Raw genomic sequence first — 24,956 nt, forward strand, 5'->3', positions numbered from 1 at the left:
AGAGATGTCCTGCTCAATAAGTGAGCTACTGTGGTGTACACCAGCCAGACATTAGATGGGTTGTGTTCGCTAGAGCTAGCTAGAGAGAAAAGTTGAAAGAAAACCTGACACACTATAGATCCCAATACTCTATTACAAATGTATATAATTACATATCCCAGAAAGGGGCGTTTGCACATATTCTCTAAGTACAAAGACTACAACAGGCAAATATATAAATGGCAGATTCCACTTTCAGATGAAATCACTTGTCAGACAACTGCCTACATCATCATGATGTATGGGTCAGAGTAGGCCTTTCAGGCTTAACTCAGGATGAAACTGCAGAAATAAAGGGAATCGGTATCATTTCTATTTGTATGCAGGGACGACATATACTTGGGAAGTATAGTATTTTATGCTAAAAATGACATTCATAATTAACAAGTTAGCAATAGTACCTAACGCTTCCGTAGTGTCATTTGATTGCAAATATCAAAGGACTTTACAAATGTGGGTCTGTACGATTAACACCCATTTTACAGGTGAAGACATTTAGGCACAGAGAGGGGAAGTGACTACTGAAAGTCAGTGTCAGAGCTGCAGTTAGAACCCAGGTCTCCGGAGTCCCCCTCCCTGGCTCTAACCACTACACTCTACTGCAAAGTAGTAATACTAGTGTTGCACAGAGATTTTCAAATGTTGTCTTGCTAACCCACACAACTCTTCTGTGTGCTAGGCAGGCATTACTCTGCAGAGATTATGGCCAAAGACCAACATTTTCAAACTTGGGCAGAAGTAAGGCACCTAGAGTCATATTGAAATAAGTCGCCTGATTTCCAGGTCTAAATACCTCCTGCTCTCACAGAAGTCAGGGGAAGCCGAACTTTAGGCTTTGAAAATGTTGCCTGATGTCACACACTGAGTCAGCTGCAGAGTTGGGGTTAGAATTTAGGGGCTGCTGGTCCCCAACCCCATGCTCAGTTTACTAGATTACACTGCGTTCTTTACTGCCTTCATACTTACTGAATGAATATTCAGCCTGGAATCCAGGATACTGCAGGAAGTCGTCACTGTGGAACTGGACAAGCGCTGAGTTCCCAGAGGAGATGAAGCCTGGAACTAGGTCATTTGCACAGTATTTACCCTCAGAACGGGCTGTGGTTGTGCCTCCATCGTAAATAACCAGGTAGTCATGTTGGCATTGAAACGAATCCTCCAGAAGGAAGGACACTATAGTCAGTGATATCTGTCAGTGGGAGACAAGCAAAGCAGACATCTCCACTATGTTCTCAGTGCATAATTTCTGTGAATCATACAGTCATGATTGGATGGGTTAGGGCACTGGAAAACATTCAATTAATAATGAGCCAAATTCTCTGCAAGAGTAAACTGGTGATTTATCAAATAACAAGCTGCTTAACGAGGGCCTTTAGTATTTGTACAGTGCCTAACACAATGTGGGCACTACTGGAAATAACAACAACAATATTTAGATAGTCTCTTTCATCCCAAACTATACAAAAGGATCCCTTACACTCATCACTGATGGTGCATCACAGCAACTGCTTTCCCCTGCACAGCAGCTCTATACGTACATTTGTAACAGGAAAGGTGGGGAAACCCACATCCAATGGGGAAGATATTTAGGTGAGTAGAATGTAATTACTCAAGTTGAAATATGGACAGGTCACCAGTGCTAACCTTATGTGCACTCGCTAATCCTCTGGGGTTTTAACTCTACAGGACTGGCCAGTTTCTAAGAGTTTGGGTGGACGTGAGAGGGCACTGTGGTAGGTTGGAGGAATGGGGCATCAGAGAAGTCTGAGAAGGTTTATTCAGAAACTGTGATGAGGGATGAAAGAGCAGAGAGAAGGAAAGAGCTGGGAGCTAGTTTAACATGGTTGTCATCCTTTGGCTCAGAGCCCTTAAGAGGTAATGCTTGTTTTCGAGATTTTAAGGCCTCACCACCCAACTCTTACAAAATGTGCCGTAGGATTTTTAGTAACCACAGTGGGTCTGGACCTCAATTTTAAATCTCATCTGAAAGACGGCATTGCCATCCACAAAGCAAACACCATGCTGTGGCAACAGGTCAGTTCTGACTCAGAAGAGTGAAAATTACATACTGAGTCACCCACACCACTTCCACAGGATGGCCGCTCTTATGTTCCTGCATTTTCCTGAGTTTGCCTTGGAGGTCTCCTATTAAAATATTAACTAGGATCAGCCCTGTTTGCTTGTGAGACTTAATGGGCTCACAGTGAAAGGGGGTAAGTCAGCATGTTAATGTGTCCCCTTTGGAGACTATAAGAACATCAGAACAGCCATACTGGGTCAGACCAAAGGTCCTTCTAGCCCAGTATCCTGTTGCCAACAGTGGCCAATGCCAGGTGCTTCGGAGGGAATGAGCAGAACAGGTTATCATCAAGTGGTCCATGCCCTGTCACCCAACCCCAGCTTCTGGCAAACAGAGGCTAGGGACTCCATCCCTGTCCATCCTGGCCAATAGCCATTGATGGCTCTATCTTCCATGAATTTATCTAGTTCTTTTTTGAACCCTGTTATAGTCTTGGAGATAGAGATGTATGGGTCTGCATTAATTCGGTTTACTATCTGGAAAATTCCAGCACTATTTCATTATATCTTGGTGAAATTGCCATTAACTCAACTCACTCACCCCTTTGTGTCCTAGAAACACAAAAACATTAGTGTGGATGGGATTTACTTTTCAAAAGTGGATGATGTTTAAACAGGTCAGAAAATTCAAGCCTGCCTCCATTTGTTGCACGGGTAGACAGGTGATGATACCCCTACCTGCAAAGTAGGTGCAGTTCCCCGCAATCTCATTCATTTTCTTTAAAAAAGGCAAGTTCAGGAATGTTCTCTCTCAGTTCTGTGCCCACTGAAACCAGCCCTCTTACACAGATATTTGAAATGCAGACAGGTTGCAGTACAAAATTAACTTAAATCATCTGGAGAAACGATCTGGAGAATTTTGCCCGTGCACTAGCCAGGGTAGAAAAAGAGAGGGCAAGTTAGGGGTGGGGAGAGAAGGGGAAGGTAGGTGGCAGAAGGAGGGTCTGCTATGCTCCCTCCACTGGTGAAAGGCTTTCTGGGAGTAGTATACCTTAAAGGTGCCCCTTTTGCAGCTTTAACTCGTGTCTGGATTCGGCAGAGAAGAACCTGGGGCAGCGCCAAGGTTCTCAATGGGCACAGTGGAGAAGCGTGCCCTTCCAGTTTGATAATTTGACATTCCAAACAGCTGCTGGATATTCTACAGTGACCAGAATCCATTTGATGTGCCATTGCTTCTATCTCCAGGGCAGCCCTACAGCACGTAACCTCAGCTCACCTTGGATCCTTCTGGTGCTATCATTATCCAGGCACAGTCTGTTAGTGGAGGATAGTGAGACGGATACAGTGGAGACTCAAATTTCCCATTCATGGCAGTAAAAGTCTTGCCACATTGCACTGGGAACAGAAAAGGGATTAAATGTACATGGGGACCCCCTTAGCACAAACACACACAGATGCCCACGCAGAGGTGTCCACACAGACACATAAACCTATACACACATTGACATGGATTATGCCTTACAAGGAGGCCTCCTTATGCCACTCTAGCAGCATAAAGAGGGGTTGAGCAGCCTGTACAAAATATACCCATTGAAGGATTTTTTTCCAACCATTGTAATGCCTACGCCTTGCATCATCATTGCTCAAACATTTTTAATTTCATTTGTTTTGCATTTGATTTAAAATAATCATCCACAGCTCTGGGGCATAAATGAAAGTTGTCAGACATGGTCTCAGGCCTTACTGGGAGAGACTGGAGACTTACCAAAACTGTAAGAAGCCTTAAATTTGGGCAATGTGGTGCCATCACTGACCAACTCCACAAGCATCATGTTTCCAGAAGACACTACTGAGGGGAGCTGCACTGGTCGACACAATTTGTTCAGAAAGACAGTGTCTCTCCTGCTGCCTCCGTCATAAACCAGAATATGGTTGGAAGCACAGTCTGAGGAGGACTGGATATATAAGGAATTAAACTGCAGGAAAATCTGGAGAAAAGATCATGGAAGAATTTACCAACACAGCTCCAACTCTTCCAACAGTTCACTCCTAGTAGCTGAGTTGATTTTATTATTAATTCAATTGCTCAAGTAAAACTATTTAATCTAAAATATTTATCTAATAAGTTCAATTGTCATTGATAAGAGTACCTGGAAACCGATTGCACACTTAGCCCTCAATAGTTAGCAAAGAGCATTTCGTTCCATAATCACTTCTTACTTTATTTGCAGGGATACGAATCAGCCATACAGAGTTGGTATTTTTGGGGTATGATGATCGGTAGATAGTAGAGGAAAAACTTCCAGTCAAATTAGAGAGCAAAGTGCTATGGATCCCTGGGGGTGGAGAGAATGAAAAGATCTTAATGCTACTGGATGCACAGAAAAAGCAATAATAGAATTAAGTGCTCAGTATGATATACACACTCTTAATTTCCAGACAGAGTAATGAATCTGATATGGAAACACATGTAAGGGAGGACAGTTTAGTTTGGCTTCTTACAAAGGGTTGGAATCCAGAAGGAAATGTCTCCTTCTGATTATCTATAACCACTAGGGGGCAGATTCACTGAACCTGTTGTAGGGTAGTAGAAATGACACCTCCGTATGCTAGCCTGGTCTTCTGTTCCACTGGGAGGATTCACCATGAGGAATGGTGGCCAATACTGAAGCTGCAACACTTTATCAGGGTTTTCCTAGTGAGGACGACAGCTTTAGTTGATGGCTGAGGCTATTACAGCTATGGGATATTCTGTGGCTACAGAAAAGCCCCGTTGAAGAAGGCTACTGAATCAACACATCCTTTGGCCAACCTGGCTGTACCGCATTCTTAGCCTGGGCCAATCCACAGCAGCTGTCTGCTGTTGCAGCCTCCCCCCAGCCATCTGTTGCCAAGGTCTTTACCCATACAAGCTGTTATGGGACCTAGGGTGGATCTGGCCCTTTATATACTTTCCAGGGTGAAATTCACTACTATGCATGGGGCCAGCAAAAGGGCAGAGATGCACCAACTAAGCCTCCCATAAGCGCTATGTGCAGAGGTTTGCATACTTGCACTAGGGTGAATTTTACCTCTATATGCTATCCTCTATATTGGTGGTTCTCAAGCTATTTACCATTGTGGGCCTCATATGCAGCTTGTTATGTGGGACGCATCCTCACAATATATACACTACCTGTATTGCCCTGAGAATGTCACGTGGGCTGCAGCTGTGTGCTGACTGGGCTTCAAGCAGCCTGCAGGTTGAGAACCACTGCTCTGTATGTTTAAATTAAACAGTGTTGAGAAGGGGGCCTTTGATTTTTCCTTTGTTTGGCTGGTTATTCCAGAGGATCTTTCCTTCCATCTTGCTCATTCTGGAACCTTTTCCAGAGGAACTACCTCTTGTCATTCCAGAAATGCCATCCATGTCCACAAATGGCTTTTAAAATGTGCATTACTGAACAGATATGTGCAAATGTCTGATCTCTACACAGGCTTTTCCCAACTGGCCAGCTGATTTGCAAAAACCAATATGTTGAGCAGTTACATTTTTTTAAATGGTGCTCTATCAGTTGGGTTTCACATTTCAGTCATTTTTATCAAAGATGGCAATTGTCTTCTAGGGAGCATATGCCAACCAATCTACAGATCTGCACCATGAACTCACAGGCCTGGAACCTGTTGCATATTGATTGTATTGCTCCATTCAGAGACCGTACAAAATATATTTATTTTTAAAGTATGAGACCATAGCACAAGAGTGGATTAAAATGAATAAGGAATAATATTGGGCTTACTTACCACATTCATATAACTTATTGATTTTGGCCACATCTAGGTTACTCAGTCCAAACCTCTGTCCAATAGGCACTGTGCTATCAGGGAATGGAGTAATGGTTGCCTTTCCAGATGTATTGGAGAAAGCAAACCTGTAGTGATATGAGGAATAACAGCCTAGAAGTTCACTGGGTTGTTTCATTGTTTTACCTTCAAAACACTGCAGAGTTATTTAATTTGGACTGTTGTTGAATGTAATATTCTGAAAAATATACTTTTAAATTAAACACTGCCTTTTTATATTTACAGTTCAGATGCTACTAACCAATCAGTGTTTGATAATGTAATATCAACCTAACCTCATTCTCTTACCTGTGATAGTGCATCACGGAAGAATAGTCATACTTGAGGCCCAGGTTATTAGCTCTGGTTGGCTTAAAGTGATAAAAATCACCTGTCAGTTACAATATATCATGTTTTAAAAAGTGAATCATAGTCCAGTAACAAACTAAATCAGCACAGCAACAATTTCTACTTCTACGTCAAATCAACATAGCATCCTTCACACACTGCTTTGCAGTAAGAGACAATCACATACTAAAGTGATAAGGTAATATGCTTTAGATCTATGGTTACAGTCATCTACATTTGTGTATCTGGCATTGCACGTGCAACCCACTAGGCAGTGTGTGATTTGCATCCACCTCTGTGCCCATATTGTCTGTGGACTGGGCACAGGTTGGGTGTGTAACACACTGTGACCTGTGGGTTACCTAAACTCTCTGCACGTTCATATTGAATGGGGAAGGATGGTCATGAGGTTAAGGCACTGGCCTGGGACTCAGGATGTAGGGGAGGAATTCCTAGTTCTCCCACAAAATTCCTGTATGCCATTTAATTACCCTGTGCCTCAGTTTCTCATCTGTAAAATGGGAGTAATAGCACTTCATTACCTCACAACACAGACACCAGCTTCTTCCTTTCCCTGGGGTTGCTCAAGCCCCACTCAGCCTCAGGCCCCATTCCCACTCCACCCCTTCCTGCCCCTGCACCACCCCTCCCTTGCTCTGCCCTGCCTCCTCCTGCCTAGTTCCGCCCCCTCCCCTGAGCACGCCCGTCCCCACTCCTCCTCCCTCCCCCTTAGCGCCTCTGGCACTCCGTGGAACAGCTGATCTGCGGTGGGTGGGAGGCACTGGGAGAGAGGAGGAGGAGTTGATCAGCGGGGCTGCCGGTGGGTGGGAGGTGCTGGAGGGCCGTGCTGGCTGCCTGTGGGTACGAAGCACCCACTAATTTTTTTCCATGGGTGCTCCAGCCCTGGAGCACCCATGGAGTCGGCGCCTATGCCTCAAGGGGTGTTGTGGGGTTAATAATACTTCCTTGCCTCTCATGGTGTTAATGGAGGGATGATACTATGGAGATAGTGGCCATATAAATAGATAGAATAAAGAATGGCAAGAAATTACAGTGCAGTGCTTCTATTTTCAAACACAGAGATGAAGATCTAGTTAAATCCATATTCAAATGATCATCAGGATGAGACATTTACAAACTTTTTTCACCTTTTTCTGGGCACTTAACAGGGAGGCCAGCTCTACACTCTTGTACAGTCAGCCCCTGAGAGTGAGGAATTTACTTTGAGGAAAAGTTACAGATTCAGAACATAATACTTTAGGCCTCAGAATGGTTGACTTAATATAATTTCTCTCTCTCTCGGTCAATCGAGTTCAAGTATATAATATGGTACATACCTGGACTAATGTACTGCCATGCAATCACTACATATTTGTCCCTGTCGTTCCTGTTCTGTTCATGCAGCATCCCCAGTGCATGGTTTAGTTCATGCTGAATTATTCCTTTCCTCATGCAACCCCCTTTGCGCACTGATACCACTTGGGAACCCCCAACCTTTCCAAAGTAAGACCAGCAGCTAGAGAATGAGAGAATATCATTCAGAATTCGGTGATGAAACCCAAAGGCTGGTGCTAACCCTAATTGCAATCCACAGCTGACTGGTTCAGAGGCTGCTGCTGCAGAAAGAATCACCTGTGCTGGCTAGCAAAATCTTTCTGTTCCTGTGGGAGTTTTTGTTTTTTTTCATTCTTGCCCAGTGATTGGACTTTTCAGCCAACATACTTTGAGCTGGTTTGTAGCTATAATTTTACTCTTGAACAGAATCCATAGAAGAAATAAATTGTTAAAATGTGTGAGCTGTGAACAGCATGTGGAAACTGCAGTACCTGTCACAGTTACTATACCAGCCTAGGAACATTGACAAAGTGAATTGGGATAATAGCATTTCACTTCCAGAGAAATGGGTAAAAACCCCACTTTCGATCACAAGTGAAAACAAGTCTGTTAAAGTTTCTACCTGCTTCACTAACCAATTCAGTAAAACTGGCTGGTCTGTACTCAAGAAGGGCCAGGGCTATGCTTGCTTTGAGTCAGGAACAGTGACTTGATCCAAAGTCCATTGAAATTAATGGGAGTCTGTAGGGATCAGATTCCATTATAACATCACGGGCGCTGCAGGTCAGAATTGAGGTTGGTTGGTTGGTTGTGTTGGGGAGTAAGCATGAAGGGAATAGGAGGAAGTGCCATATGTCAAGATACATGGTCTATGGGCAAAGCTGTTATGGAGAGGTACTGGAATAGCCGGGGGGCTGCAGATCAAGATTAAGGTGCATCAACAATGTCAGGAATTCTGATTACTTAGTGCCTATTTTACCTGCTCTGGATCAAGCCAATGAGTAGTCCCTCATGTCTAGGAGTACTCATTTTACTCACACTTAATTTTATAAATCAAAAAGCGACAGACTCAGTGCACTGGCACCTACCCATCCTTTGGAGAAATATATATATAGTCAGTTTCCGTTGTGCGGTCTACAAAGTGAATGCAAGTCAAGGTCTCATACTCTTGGATGGCACCAACAATCAGAGCTTTCTCTTCATGAGCTGGGGGAGGAATAGATATAGTGCTTAGTTGATATAAACTGGAGTCATTAGCACACCTGTGTGTGTGTGAGAGAGAGAGAAAGAGAGAGACGCTTTAGGGCAGCAGTAGCCTAGTTTTGTGGCACTAATAACATGCCAGAAGCCATAGGGCTGCACCTAATAAACAAATATATTTACATAAATGAACAAACATGCTAGCTGCAGAGCTGAAATAGGGGTCTGATCCTGAAAGTGCTCTGCACACAAGGCTCCCATTGACTCCAATGGGACTCCCTACACACAACATCAGCAACATCAGGCTCTAAGGCAAGATCTTTAGAATATCATAGCCCAGACCCTGACTTAAGAAGGGGCTATGGATTTGAGACCATAGAGCCCTGTGTGGCAAAGTTCCATCACCCGTGGTGATGGTGTGGGAGCAGCAGCTCACCCCAAGGGTCTATCTGCCTTATCTCCAACGGACCTGTTCCTCACTTGGCTCCTATTGCCTAACAGCAAGTGCAGGAAAGTAGGCACCAATCAGCTAGCTCAGCACAAAGATCAGGTAGTGTTGGAGTGTTCATATGCCCATGTGGGAAGTCACAGGAAGAAACTGGAAAACCTCCTTCTCCCTGTGTTTAAATGGGACAGGGGAAAAGGAATTGCTGAGATCCAGCTCTAACACCTAGGGTGGGGGAAGCCCTCTAAAGAAGAAAGAATGGAAAGAGCTGGAGGGAAAGTTGTGTCCCATTGTTGGCCTTCCGGCATCCAGGGAAGTGGAAACCTTAGGAGGGTAACAGCGGGGCAGTTGTGTGCAAAGTAAAGTCCACACAACCTACTGCATATGTTGTCTTAAGAGGCCAGCTTCAGGGCCAAATGCTACATGTGGCATCAGAAGTGATCTACAGAAAAGATAAGTTTGTGCAGAGGAGTCAGGATGAATGAGAAAATCTACCTACCACACATTCACCACTGTAGCATCTGGCCCAGGGGAAGAGTCTGGGAGAAAATCTTCCTCAGGAGGCCCATACAGACTTTTGGTGGATATGTACTGGAGGTGGGGGGGGGGCCCGAAATCCTGACTGACCCATGCCCTGTTAAAGCTTAAGCCACCTCTGGCTGGGAGGAAGGGCATCTCTTGGCTCTCTCTGCTACTCCGTGCCCACAAGTGTTGGCATGGCATCTGGAAAGGAGAGGACTTTCACCTCTCTATGTCTCCTCTTTTCCCCTCTCTCTCTTTGCCTCTTGACTGTTGGGAGGGAGAGATTTTCGCCTTTTTTCTCTTCTCTCGTGTGTGTGTGAGGGGGACGGGGGGAGATGAGGTGGAGGAAAGGTGAGGAAGCATTCCAGTGACTCATTCTATCCTATGGGAAGGTGTTTGCGGAGAGGCAGGTGTCTCCTCTCCCTTTTTCAGCCCAGCTTCTTGACAGCTATTTGACAGAGCCAGCAGAACATTAATTAGTGAAACACTTAATGTAGCCACATCATTGTGCTGAATGTTCCATGCTGAAATACAAGTCCTATGCTCTCAATAGCTCTTCATGGGCAGAAAAAACTGGCCCGGGAGGCTGCTAGTTGGCTGCTCCTCACCCATGTTAGCAATGTTAGAATGAAATCTTACTGTAGGAAGAAGAGATGACATAGGGGATGACAACGAGTCCATTAGATGACTTGGGCCAAAAGCACCAGTTAAATGGACAGACAATGGCATTGCGATGTCTTTTGGGGGTAATGTCACCTTCATATAAACGGGTCTTGCTGCCTGTGCAGATGAAAAAAACCTGTTACTGTCAGTTAAAAAACAGAACTGTGTGTATCCTACTGTACATATAGTGACTGAAATTCCACCAAGGGCCTTGTTCTGCCAATGTGAGAACAGATCACGAGTGATTCCTAATGTCATGAGAACCCACTAACAGAACTTCAGACTATACCCCAGTTCAGAACACCTTTGAAGTCTGGGAAGTCAATGTCTGAAATCAGGCATGGATCCTAGCTTCACGGCTCAGGCTGATCTTTAATTATAAGATTCAGAAGCTTAAAGCAAAAATGACATTGACTTCAGGTCTTGTAACTAGCAGCATTTGAGACCCAGTTACTATGAATGACCCCAAAAATGCAAGCCAAAGCCACTTAGTTTCATTTTTCCATCCAAAAATATTCAGTGCCATAGGTTTTGCCTTATTTCATAGCTAAACAGAGTGTCACTTGGCTTCATATAAAACGGAGCCCCTTTTATTCTTGCAAAATTTGTGAACCTGGCAAACTTTTCAGTTAATCTGGTCTGAGTTTCCATTTTGCAACAAAACCTGGAACCAGGTTACGTCCTTGTGGTTTGAGGATTTTGCTGATATTTCCCATAGCTCTACTTACAGCACTGGGAGCAAGGTATTCACACATAAGGTCAAACAGAAGGAAAAATCTGAGAACAATGAGTTCTGTATAATACAATGTAATTTAAACAAACTGAGTCATACTTTCAGTACAAGGTTCTGTCAAATCTTTCCAGGGATTTTTCCTAGTCCTGTTAAATTTATAAAGGATAGCTCATGTAAAGAATCATAAGAAACTAATTCACTGCATTTTGTTTTAAATTGATTACCTTTATTGGATTTTAAAATTAAACTAAAAATGGTTTCTTCTTCACTCTCTGGGAAGGCAACTCCTGCAAGAGATATCAAAGATGTGAAACTTCTTATGCTTGAATAGTGTGAGAAAATATGGATTATAAAAATATAGCACATGGGTACCTGGCATGTTCTTCTCAATATCAGGGAAAATTCTGACCCTACTGAAGTCATTGGGAATTTTGCCATTGATTTCAATGGGGCCAGAACTATATCCTTTGTGATGCTATAACAGTATAAAAGGCAAATCTATTGTAACTGTGTTCTTTCCGATAACAGTTATCCTTGTCCGCCCTTCCATGCTCTTCCTATTGTTTGTTACACTCACTTGGTTTTAGTTCTAAATTAATTGTAAACTCTCTGGGGTAGGGACTCTTTACTATGCATTTGGACAGGGCTCAGAACAAAGGGACCCTGATCCTGGCTCGGACCTTTAGGTACTACTACAATACAAATAATAAGTCCAAAAGCAGTTTATGATTATTCAGAATGGAAGGTGCTATATAATTAGACTGCTATAATTAGATACTATTGAGGACCTAATTCTCCACTGTCTTGAACTTTGTGTCATCATTTATACCTGAGCTAAGTGGGTGTAAAATGCTCCCAAATCTGAATTTTGCATTCATGCTGGTGGTAGCATTTTTCACCCATTTTGCACTCAATTTGTAGAGATGTAAATGAGGCAAGAGGATCGCAGTGGAGAATCAAGTCCTAATTTGCCCTTTCTTAAAACCCATTTTATATGATCTCTCTCAAAAATGGCCTCATTTGTAAACACCCTAATTATATAATATAGACATTTTAAAACGATTGTGCGCAATAGTGTAATATCCAATCATTCTTTCAGTGTTCTGAGGACAAATGGCTCTAGCTTACAGTTCAAGATGTCCTCATATGCTCCCTGATGGCAATTATAACCTTGCCTCTTATGTGGACTGTGCATTAGTCTCCCACATGCACTAAACAACTTGCCTCAGTTAAAGCTGTTCTTAGAAAACTGTTAAGAAACTCAATAAAGATTAAAAAGTAATTGCAAAAAAAAGTAAAGCTTCTATTTGAAGTTCACGATAAAGCAAAGTGCTTTCAATCTGGAGCAGAGGGGAAGGATGACAAGAACAGCTCTAGAAACTAATGGCAAAGTGTTGTAACTTCATACCAAGGGAGCCCTAATAATGGAGAGTTAATAATGGACATTAGGAGAGAATATTTCCTATTTAAGAAGCAAAAAATAACAGGGTGAAACACAAGTACCATTTAGGAATAGTTGTAACCTGAAGCAGTAAGATATGCCAAGCTCTTTGCATTTATGTACTTTAAATTTAAATGATTTCAGCTCAGTAAGAGGGCTGATACATTCCTGGTTTTTTGATTACAGTAATTTTCTAGTATTGTATAAATCACACTTACCTTCATAGCTTTGTTCAGTGTTCACCTGCAAGAAAAATACATTTTTTTCACATGCCAGTTCTGTCAGAAATGTAACACATCTGGAAAAAGGGAAACTGAAAAGAATCAAAACATTCAGATTAATTAAAAATAATTGTCCAACTTATTTCCTAGCATGTTAAAAGGGTGGAGGGTGAGGAAGGTATCCCAGCCATCCAGCAAAGAAATAAAAATCACATACAAGAAACAAATCTGTGAATGGCTCTGTTGTTTTACTCTCACCTGGATAGGGAAGCCTACACTGAAATAAAAGTGAGATGCAAAAAGGACTAGTCGAATCTTCAAGTCCATCCTCAACTTCTGAAAACTTGTCTGGAATAGTGACTATGACTCACAGTTCTGGAGATACCTATTTAAATTCTTTGGTACCTTGCTGTGCCTCTACCAGATTCTGACTATTCATGCAAGAAGATGGTGTGGCCAATCAGTTGTCAGGAACAGAGAATTAGAGAAACAATGGACTTTAAAACAAACATGAGAGATCTCTGGAGAAAGGTGTCCAGAGCCTTATCACAAATGTGGAGGGACACTGTCAGATGAACATTAAATACAATTTTAAAACATCGTTACAATACCTTTGGTTATTAAAACTAAAATAATTTAGTAATTCTAATTCACTTTTCTCCCTTCATATGAAAAATAATGTATTCTTTTCACAGTATTTTACTGGTAGTGCACAGAAACTGGTAGAAAACTATTTTACAAGCAACTATCAAGTGCTTCCAGATGTAGCTCCATTTGCTTTAACTTGTTTATCAGAGCTTTTACAAACCATCCATTTTATTATCTATTGTCACCGGTTCTGCTGTAGAAGAGGAAAAGAGCTACAACTGGGGGAATTCTGCATCACTGCACGTGTGCATAATTAATAAGCCATGCATTTTTTTTATTTTTTTTTTGTGTGCAGAAAAAGCCTCTGCCGAAAAGTTGCTGCAGATCTGCCTCTTGCCCACCAGAGGGCGATGTGGTGGTAGAACAGAAGGCTCAGAAGGGCTAGTGGGGGAGGACAAACTGGGGCAGGGACTGAATGGGAGTGGAGATGCAGGGCCACAGAGGGGAGGGAGGTGCAGGGCCGGATGGAGGAGTGGGTGTCTGTGGGGGTGGAGGAACACATATAGACAGGGGGTGCAAGGACACATGGAGGTGCAGAAACAAATGGGGATAGGGGAAGATGTGCTTGACTGAATGGGAGAGGCTAGGGGTCAGCCAGGGTCTGCATGGGGGAAGCTCCTTAACAATGCCTCCCTGCTTCCCCTCACCAAAAAAACTGTTCCATACTTTTCCCACCCATACCCAACAACCCTCCAAATTCACACCCAGGCTTCTTCCCAGCAATTACTTCCCTCTCCCGCAGCTTCTGTGTTACCCCTGACTCCCCCAAGCCTTTGCACTGCTTCTGAGGGGTGCGGGAAATATGGTTCTGTACTGTAGTTTAAATGAATTATTACTCAGAGTTCTGTATTAATATGCCTAGTAAGGAATCTATTTGTCAAAAAACATTTCCTGAATCTTTTTTGTTGTCGATATTATTACAGACATACTTGCTGACAGGTATTTTGAAAGAAATCACCAAAAATAATTGAACCTGGTGTGATTATATAGTGTTATTTTGAGAAATAAATATGCAGAATTTGAAAATATTGTGGGAAAAAATTTAAAATTTTTGTTGCAGAATTTTTAATGTTTTGGTGCCGAATTCCCCCAGAAGTAAAGAGCTAAATCCAGGGTTCTGAATTATCACTGCCTCTTCCATTCCTTCTGTGATATCCAAAGGGCATGTGCCCACAACCATGCTGTGATGTGCCATCCGGGGCTATCAGGAACTTTATAGCCATTAATGGCATAAGTCTCTGATGGTTTCCAGCCACCAACTAGGCAACCAACATTTTATGGTGGTCTTTTACACTAGGATACACTAACTTTTGACACCTCCTACATCCCTGGTAAAAGGACTTCCCTTTCTAGTTAGAAAAAGTTGGCTTGTCTTTACTTCACATGTACTGAGCTCCTCTTCTAATACTTGAGCAAACCTTTTCCTTCCAAAAAGCACATTGCTGAAATCCTTCTATGGAATAGCCTCCCTTGGATGAGAATATCCATTCCTCATAAAGCAGCTTTAATGCCATGGGCTGCTATCAGGCCCTTGATGATCTATCCATAGACCATACTGAGCAGAGATAGACAGACCTGGATCTCTGAACATATCTCTCTGGTACTGTAGCTTGGTGGCTATATTCACAGCTGAATAGTTCAGTGGCTGAAAACAAAGGATGCCTACCAGGTAATTGGGCTTTTTTATTGTTATGATTTATTGGGTGTGTTAAGCCCAGTAGTAATCAGCATGTAGAGAGGAAGGATGGATCAATGACATCTTTGGTGTTAGGCTGGGAGCTGGAAGATCTATGTTCAACTCCTTTCTGTGCCACAGACTTCCTGTGTGATCTTGGCAAGTCACTTAATCTCTCTGGGTAGGATCCACGAAGGGTCTTAGACATTGCCATCCAGAGTGTGGCGGTGCCTGTAAAATCACAGGAACATGCTGTGATACGCAAAGCTGAGTTAGGTGCATAGACTCCATATACAGTACAAGGAATGGAGAGTGATAGGCACCTAAGAATGTAATTCACAAAAGCCAGCACACTAAGTGCAGAGCCACCTCAGGTACCCAATGGGAGATTCTGACAACAGGGGTGTGTGCTAAGCCCCACTTCTCTTTTGAACATAGGTACCTAAATCTAAGTTGCAGGGAGCTGTCTATCTCTGTTTAATGACCCACAGACTGGAACCAGGTGACTGGAGTCAGGCAGCTTAGGCACCTCTTGCAAGAATGAGTTAGGGGCCTGCCTCATTTCACACAAAATGGCAGGAGGAGGGGTGCTTCTGCTTCCACTCACCTTCTAACATCTAGCCCAGTGGTTAAGAGTCCTTGTTTGGGATGTGGGAGACCCTGGTTCAATTCCCCTCCTGCAAGAGAGAAGAAAAATTTGAAACTATGGGTGTCCCATGTGAGTACCCTAACCACTGAGCTATATGCTATTCTGAAGTGGGCCTCCCTCAATTTCTCCTGTTGAAGCTGTTCTACTGTGGATAAATAATGAAAGCATGATTGGTGCAGAGTGACCAGACCCAGGGTCTCCCAGGTGGGTGCCTTAACCACTGGACTACAAAGTCTTTTCTCTCACACTCTGGCCCAATGACTATTTAAGTACTTATTCACAATGGAACAGTCATTGGGCCAGAGGGAAAGAGTGTGAGAATGACTCTGTAGTCTAGTGGGCCCTGGTGCTCCCATTCCCCACCTGCGAAATGGGGATAATAGCACTTCCTCAGAGAGGTGTTGTGAGACTAAATACATTTAAAAGCAGATTGTGAGGTGCTCAGGTAACTACAGTAAAGGGGCCATATACGATAGATAGATTTAGTGTCTATCTCTCAAGTGGTAATGTACTTACTCAACCACAGATGTTCCTTCCTAAAATGCAGGGGATGGACTAAGAGGGACTTTTAGTCCTTTCCATCCCAATTGTTCTCTGTTTACATTTTTCTTGTTCTCTCTGGGGGGAGGTACTGGGTTATTTGTTTGCTAATGTTCTAGGTGTGTTGGGAGCGGTCTAGTCTTCTTTATTTCTCTCAGGGTGACGGATGGTTTCTTGTTTTGTGTGTGGGTCTTTATTTGCTTCGGAAGTTGTGGCTATTGGTTACTAAGCACTGAGCCCTAACTAATGGTTAAGTTATTTAGCTGAAAATAATGCCAGTAGTAGTAGTACTCTTTAGCATATGGCCAATCTGCTGCCACCAGGCCATGACCACCTGTCACAATGAATTACCACTATTTATTCTTTCTTCATTATGTAGCGTACAATTTTCACTTGTTTTTTTGTAGTATTTCTCATTTTAATGACAGGCAATACAAATGCCACACAGTACAGTACATGACATCAAGTAACCAGTGCTGAATGCAGTGTATAAGTAAACAGGCACAACAATGTAGGTCAACTATGCTTTACAATACAGGTCACCTGCGCTTAGGCAGGTATCCTGGAGAGGTAAAATATGACCTCAAGGTCTGGTTTTAAGCTTAGTATCAACAATAATCTCTTATTTTCATATCTCAGTCTAATTAGGCTGGTTTACAATATACATTCATTATCTGAATGTATTACAATATGTGTGTAACCCTTCTGCCCGTCAGAGTTGGCAGCAACAAGGGCCGGGTTCAATATCTAGGGGTTCCATTCCAATAACACAATGCAAACCGGCTCGAGCCCCCACCCAGTGACCTGGGACAAATATATACCACCCCCGCTGGGCGCCTCCAAGAGGCAATACTTCCCCTCTCGCAAGCACATAGTCTGAGTGTAGCAAAAGTCTTTTAATAACAGAGAGAAACAATGTGGCATTATGTTGGGGAAACACCACCAACCGGATTCATAACACAACCCATGAGCAAAAGCAACCCCACCCCAGGCAAATTGGGGCATGCCCTTTTCCCTTTGGTTCTTGAGTCCAGCAACCCCAAAAGTCCAATGCCCCAAAAGTCTCTGTCCCTGGTCAGGGCAGCCCCAGAGTTCGAAAGTTTATCGGCGGAGCTTTACCTCCCAACCTGGGTGGAAATGGGACGGGGGTAAGAGGCACCTTATGTGATCTGAAGCTGACCGCCCCATAGCTCCATAGCGGCGCTCCGCTCCGCTCCGCCAGCCGCCCCACAAAACTCCTTCGCGCAGCTGCACTCCGCTCCGCCAGCCGCCCCACGAACTCCTTCGCTCAGCTGCGCTCCACTCCGCCAGCCGCCCCACGAACTCCTTCACTCAGCTCCACGGCCCACAAGCAGCTCCTGCCATCCACACACTGCTCCGTGTCGAACTGCTTCACCAGCCGTCCCGCAAACTGCTCCACAATATATCTTCAGGCTCCCCCACTGCTTAACACAACACTCAGTGATTTCAGCTCTTAGGTGAATTCAGCTTGTAGTAGGGGAGCCCCAGTGCTAGTGCACTGTCAGCCCAAAATGAGCTCAGCAGCCTATAACTAGACTTCTAATGAAATCAAAATTAGCTCTGATATTCCACAGTGGAGAGAGGAGGAAGTGCAATCAGCATGTAAGGCCCTCACCAAGGGGCCCATGCCACCAAGTATTAATACTTGTCCCCAGCCTCTCTTCATTCACACAGTTTTGGAACCCATGACCCTTGCCTAGCGAGTGCTACTTAGATGATGGTGAATCCCTCCATCGTAACAAAAGGCCAAGTACAGTTCCAAGCACAGTTCCCATAATCGGGGTAATAACAATTTATTCTTCCTGCCCCAATAACAGAGACACTGGGGATCCCACAGCAGCCAAAGTGACCATTTGGGCAGCTATGGTCTCATTCTAGGCGTGGTGGGTGTGCCTATGCAAATGAGATCGGCCCCTGAAGTTCTTTTCCACAACTTGCCACACCTCACCACCAGATGTCAGGGTGGAGCTCATCCTGACACTGCTTACATGTGTAACTGAAAGCATTGTCTTTTGTGGTGCTGAAATTTGGGATCTCATCCTTTGTTCAGACTCGAATCTCTGGATTGGTGGCCAAAGCATGAAGGGGCATCTGAATGTTTAGTAGAGCTGGCGTGTAAAAACCTTGCAATGCTGGCTATGAAAAGTGCCATACGAACATCTGTTCTCACTTTCAGGTGACATTGTAAATAAGAAGCGGGCAGAATTATCTCCTGCAAATGTAAATGAACTTGTTTCTCTTAGCGATTGACTGAAAAAGAAGTAAGACTGAGTGGACTTGTAGACGCTAAAGTTTTACGTTGTTTTGTTTTTGAGTGCAGTTATGTAACCAAAAAAAAAATCTACATCTGTAAGTTGCACTTTCACGATAAAGAGAGTACACTATGGTACTAGTATGAGGTGAATTGAAAAATATTATTTATGTTACCATTTTTACAATGCAAATATTTCTAATAAAAATAATATAAAGTAAGCACTGTAGATTTTGTATTCTGTGTTGTAATTGAAATAAATACATGTGAAAATGTAGAAGAACATCCAAAATATTTAATACATTTCAATTGGTATTCTATTGTTTAACAGGGCGATTAAAACTGCAATTAATCACGGTTAATTTGTTTAAATCGTGATTAATTTTTTGAGTTAATTGTGAGAGTAAACTGTGATTAATCGACAGCCCTAATTTTTTCATAAACTTTATTAGTACATACATATGTCTGTGTCGTACTGGGGCGAAAAAAAAAGTTTATTTGAATAAGCACTTATCTGGGAGTGAGATCTAAAGTATTTGCTACACCTAGTAAAGCAGTAGATCACTCTCCCTCAGGAGCAAGAGAGAAGCAGGAAGTAAGTGTCACAGATCATCCCCAGACTCACAAAATCCTCCCTGAGAGACACTTCCTTTACAGGGCTCTTTTTCTGGGTGATGCAGCTCTGTGCCACTCTATACTCAGGATATTCAGTAAATGCTCGATCTGGCCCTAAATGTTTACACAATCTGAGACCAACAGAAATATTTCAAAAAAAGAAAAGGAGTACTTGTGGCACCTTAGAGACTCGCAAAAGCTTATGCTCAAATAAATTTGTTAGTCTCTAAGGTGTTACAAGTACTCCTTTTCTTTTTGCGAATACAGACTAACACAGCTGTTACTCTGAAACCTGAGAAATATTTCAGTAAGAATGTTTTCAAAATAATTTTAATAGAAAGGGTTTAATTTTTATTTTAACAACTGACTGTTCCCCTGTTATGTGAAACCAAGCTTACATGTGTATGGGCAGGGAGAATGGTGAAGTTCTTTACGGTAATGGGCAATGGGGGGGATTTTGGAGGAAAGATCTGAGCAGATCAATTCTAAATATTTTTTGTCAAAGTTGGTGGTTGGAGTTGTCAGAGATGTGAGTCTGAACAAGGGATGAGATCCCAAATTTCAGCACCACAAAAGACAATGCTTTCAGTTATATTACAGATAATGAATGTATGTTGTAAACCAGCCTAATTAGACTGAGATATGAAAATAAGAGATTATTGTTGATACTGTGCTTAGGCAGGCACGCCTTGTTGGATTTCTCACCATTTACTAAGGGTAACCATTGGTCTGAAGCAGTGTGGCCATTTGTCTGTTCTTAAAGTTTGTGAAATTCTTTGAAAATTAAGGGGACTGTGTAAGGGCAACAACTGCTAAGGGTAAAATGCAGTTTAGCATGCCCTCACTCCTGTGGGATAGCACATCTCAAAATCCCATTGGCCCTGACAGCATGTAACCATTACATGGAGAGACCTCCATGGGTTTACTATTATTTAGTGCTGAGTGATAGAGGCGACTGGGCAGGAAGGCAGAAGGCTAGTGGATGGCCAGGGAAGGTTGCGAGTGGATAAACCTTCAGTGCCAACTACCTCTGATTCTGTTTCTTACTGCACGACATCCCCTCACCCCACAAGCTCCCCAGACGCTATGGCGGGGCAGGAATGGGAAGCTGATGTGTCCAAAAGCATAAGGCAAGGAAAGGGGGTGGCAGACGAGGTGTGCTGGGTGCGATGACAAAGGGGGAACTCAAGATCTGAGGGGGAAGAACTGGAGGGGGGAGCTATTCACTCCCAGGAGTGACGGAGCCCGTGCCCCGGGGGGCGGGGGGCGTGCCCAGGGGGCAGTGTGCGGAAGAAGCTCCTGCCCAAGGCGCCAGTGTTTGATGACAGCGCCTCTATCACTCCCCCCGCCCCCTCCCCAAGATGGCGGCGCCAGGCAACCTGCCCGGCCACAGCGTTTCCGGTTCCGGCCGGGTTGCCATGGCGCTCTGTCCCGCCCCCCGCTCTGTGTTTACATCGGGCAGGAGGAGGCGGGGAGTCCGCAGCCGTCGCGTCCCGCTCCGTGCGCTGTAGCGCTCCATCCGCCTCGAGCTGCGGGAGGGCAAGAGCGCGCCGGCATGAAGGTGAGTAGGGGGCTCCGCCCCCTCCCCGGGGAGGGGCTGGGCGTGGAGGGCTCGCTCAGCTCGCAGCCTTGGGGACAGGGGTGGGTGTCGCCGCCTCCTTGGCTGGGCAGCAGGCGGGCTCCGGGAGTGGGGGGCTCACACTCCGCGCGGGGGCCACCTGTAGAGGGGGGAAGAGCAGAATGCGGGGAGCGAAGGCCCGTCTCCCCCCCCCGGCTATCTGGGGAGCAAGGAGCGGTGAGGGGCATTCCTGGAGGGGCCTCCCTCCACCTGCAGCTGCAGGCAGTGAGGGTGCCTCTGGTTAATGGCACTATGTGCTTGCTTTTGCCTGATTTAGGAAGCGTGGGATGGTGTCAGTGATGGGCAGGGCCCTGGGAGTGTGTTGTATGTCATCAATTTATTATCATTGCCGCTAATCAGTCTGGGGCGCGTAAAGGAGCGAAGTGGGTTGAAAAGTGGATCAGCTTTGCAGGGCGGTCTTTTGTGGAGCACCGGTTGTGCTACTCTTGCTGTACAAAATGCAGGTAAAGACACGGATCTTGCCTCATGAAGCTTACAGTCTCTGGATTGTAGCCTCCCTTTTATTGGGCTTTAATTCATCTATTCTTTCCCACTGTCTTTTCGTTAATCTTCTAGACGTGACATTTAAATAATGCCTTCCATCTGGGGAACTCAGCAGACTTTTTGAAAACTAGGTATACTTGGGTCACATCATCTATCAATGGAATGTGTGTGAGCACCTTTTGGGTGGGACATGGTCACTCTTAAACAGTTCACAGTAATGCTACCTAACAGTTTAAGACAGGAAAGAAAGAAGGAAAAATCCCACATTCACTTGACATTGCAGGAAAATGTAAGGTAGGCAAAATGTAGCCCAAAATGATATGGGACTAGGATTCCACAATTAACACACCTATTCTTGAAGGATGGGATCTTCAACAAATGGTCAGGTTCTCATCTTTATGACTCATCTTTAGGAGTTCTCTTAAAATCAATTCTTGCCACTACAGCTCCTCTAACTTTGTGCTAAATCAGTACTAATTCAGGAGGCTAAATTACTAGTGCAGTTTTTTGTATTGTGCTTGATTTTTTTTTCTTTGTCAGTAACCCATCCGAGTAACTGACGAGGTTTGATTATGCTTACTTTATAACCTCTGAGGAGATCATTCTAAGCTGATATGGCAGCAAATGGCCAAGAAACATGCAAGTGTCAATTGTCTTCTTTCTCCATAGTTGTCAGTTACTGCTTGGGTATGGGGAAGAACAGAGGTATTTGTATTTGATGCTATAGAAATTAAAGTTTCTAGAGCCCTCTAGTTTGGTGTGATTTGTTCTATTGGTTTTGCATAATGTTGCCTCTTGAACAAGATTACTGTCTAGTGGGGAAGAAAGGAAGACTGATTTATTTTAGGCTCTTCACTGAAAACAGGACTAGCTAGGAGGTCGAATAAGGTTTGTCTTTGCTTCTTTACCCCTTTCCTATGTTCTTGTTTCCCTGGGAAGGGACTCCCCTGCTTTTCCTACTACCTCCTGCAAAGAGTTGTGTGGACAATCTTTCCATCGGTTCGTTAAAAGTCCTCCACCTCCAGGAATAGCTCCAGTGTCTGCATCTCCCCGCCCCCACCTCCCCCTTAGCCTTTCCAAACAGCTGGAATGAAATTGACACTGTTGTTGCCAGTTTCATGGGTGTCCTAGGGCTCTCAATAGCAATGGGCTAACCAAAGTCATGCCAATTTCACTTTCTGGATGCTTGGGAACCTTATGTGCAGTGGTCAAGGCAGGCATTCTAGCTGCCTGGGTTGTAAAAACAGCACTGTATCAGTTCTGATTTGGAAATGTTATCTTCACAGTACCCTGAAAAGTGACTAAAAACAGGATTGTGGATTTCAGGTTCATTATCTCTGAATGACTTTGTGTCAGATATGCTCTATTTACAAGCACAACCGACTTCCCTAACTATCATCTCTGCAGACTCAATCTGGCATCAAGCAGAGTTCTCACCTTCTCATGCATCTTTCCCAGCAATAAAGGTTGTGTTGGCCAAATCAGACTGTAAACTATTTGGGGAAGGGACTACATGTTTTCCTTTGTGTTTTGTACAGGACCTAGGACAATGGGGGATTAGCCACTACTGTAATGTAAGTCACTATTCGGAGCTCGTACTTCAACCTATGTATCCAGTTTACCCCATTTTCCATAGTGTGTGCCCTTAGGAACACTTTTGCTGTTTGTGGCTGTGCACTGGTGTCACTGACTGGAACATTATTAACGATTATCCTGATGCACAAGCTTAGTCTTGCAGAGCCAACACAGCTAACAGAAGTTTAAAAAAAAAAAAAGGTAATAAAGATTTATTTTAGTCCCTAAAGTCAGAAGAGATGACTGATATACACAGTAAGCACAACTCTGCAGTAAGAAGGGCCATTTTTATTTATATATATATATATATATTATAATCAGAGGCTAAATGCAACTTGTTCTTAAATTATGCAGAAATTGATGTTTTAGCCTAATTCTTCATACCACATACACAGTCTTACAAAAGAAAGTTTGCTATTTGCCAGTGTGTGGAGTGGTTTTTTTTTTTTTTTCCACCCCACCCCTCCCCTGACACTAAGGGATTTTTCTGCCTCTGAATGCTTGTTACTCCAGGCTAAAAAGAATCCTATGGCAGCATGGGACAACCAAAAATCCATTCCAAGCAAATGTAATTAAACTACTTAATGCATCTGGAAAAGTTGCTGAGTTATCTTTAAAACCAAAACCCAAACCCATTGAAGTGCTTGCTGAACAACACATTCATCTGAGGCTGAAAATAAAAAGATTTCCTGCAGGCACCATTTCCTTGAACAAAGAAGAAATGGATAATTTTCCTGATATGCCTATTACTTTTTCTAAATTCTTCCTGTCTCCACTTAGTTGTGCACTTTACTGCACTTTGGTAAGAATGCTCATGGCCTATCTTATGTGGGCTCATCCCAAAGGGAATTTGGTTAGATCTTTTTGTACAACCTTCTTTATGTAATTACTCATGCATATGGTTCATGACCATAATAAGGTAGGTGCCTGCCCATTTTCCGTATGTGGCATTCCAAGTGTCTGTAATTTTGCTTCTGATCAGTGACCTAAGCATTTATATCAGTCAATTTCTTAATAAATCATATATGTCAATATGATCAAACTACCTAGTTACAATATTGCAAATGCCCCCAAACAGTCCCCTTATTTCAAAATAACTTCCATAAACTTGCAAAGTGCCTGTCCTTCTGTGTTCATTTGTTTGTTACACAGAATGAAAAGGCATAATTTGTGACCTTGGGTTAAACCCTTGGGCCTTGTTTAGTTCACCTAAATTCAGTCCTTAGCATAAGCCTATCACACTAGGCCTCACATTAATAAAACAGCCTTTTATATCCCAGCAAAACCTAACAATGCAATTATTTGTGTCCTCCTACTTGCCCTCAGCGTATTTCGACCTGATAGCAATTAAAACCTATCAATATTATATGCCTATAGTGTTATTACAAAGGTATGACAGGGTCATAGGTCAACATCATTTTCAATCTTACATCTGAGCAATCGGTCAGTCAACCCACCTAGGATTTTTAAGTGCAGAACTGATCAGCAGTTTGTGGAATGGATCTGTACTATACATACCTCTGCAGTATGCCTCACCTTCTGAGACAATCACATGTTGGGAGTTTTTCTGAGACTTCTTTCCACTTGTCTTTTTAAGAGCTCGGTGTGACTTAAGTATTTTATTTGGCATACAGCAGTGCTATGCTGAGTTGATTAGACTCAAACTGCAGTGGGGTTGGATGCAAGGTACATCACAGCTCCAAAGTTACATAGAAATCCTCTCTCTTTATATTCATTGCATTCACTATGTATTGCATCACGCTTTTGAATTGGTTTTGTTACTTTGCAGGAACCATTCCCTGTGCAGCACATGCCGTCCATGGTTCAACTTTGTTTTTAGCTCATCTCTACATTACTAACTTACTTTGTCCCTTGTTGTCTAGTTCATAGTAAATAGTTCTCTGAGAGTTCTCCCTCTTATCTTAACTGACTCAAGCATTTTGTCGTTTTTAGCCTACTGTCCTATTTACTTCTCTTACTTGGCACAAATGTCTTGTTTTCAGGCTCATGATTCATTTACCTCCCTAATCCTATCTTCCAAAGAATGAGGCCTCCCCCGATGTATTAATTAC

The 24,956-nt window shown here is 43.4% G+C and overlaps 2 protein-coding genes across 6 annotated transcripts in view; one reads left to right on the forward strand and one right to left on the reverse strand.

The window, feature by feature from the left end:
• Nucleotides 1–967: 967 nt before the first annotated feature.
• Nucleotides 968–13,115, reverse strand: LOC140913605 (astacin-like metalloendopeptidase). The gene is made up of 11 exons (XM_073350332.2): nt 13,047–13,115; nt 12,786–12,810; nt 10,370–10,510; nt 8,652–8,769; nt 7,566–7,744; nt 6,190–6,271; nt 5,842–5,969; nt 4,279–4,394; nt 3,824–4,046; nt 3,335–3,453; nt 968–1,228 (listed from the first exon to the last, which is right to left on the reverse strand). The coding sequence occupies exons 1-11, from the start codon at nt 13,113–13,115 to the stop codon at nt 968–970; spliced, it is 1,461 nt and encodes a 486-aa protein (XP_073206433.1).
• Nucleotides 13,116–20,597: 7,482 nt separating this feature from the next.
• The window catches only part of LOC140912881 (transmembrane protein 263), a 312,775-nt gene continuing 308,416 nt past the window's right edge, over nt 20,598–24,956 (forward strand). For 4 of the 5 annotated variants that reach the window (XM_073348107.1, XM_073348102.1, XM_073348101.1 and 1 more), the window contains exon 1: nt 20,598–20,748. Coding sequence is in view for 3 of the 5 variants with exons in the window: in XM_073348101.1 (XP_073204202.1) it covers nt 20,743–20,748 (6 nt within the window). In the remaining 2 variants the exon portion in view is untranslated. Of the gene's footprint in view, nt 20,749–22,847; nt 22,884–24,956 lie in introns of all 5 variants that reach the window. The other variant, XM_073348103.1, reaches the window with a different exon arrangement.

This window comes from Lepidochelys kempii, chromosome 6 (genome assembly GCF_965140285.1).
Source record: "Lepidochelys kempii isolate rLepKem1 chromosome 6, rLepKem1.hap1, whole genome shotgun sequence".
Taxonomy (NCBI): domain Eukaryota; kingdom Metazoa; phylum Chordata; order Testudines; family Cheloniidae; genus Lepidochelys; species Lepidochelys kempii.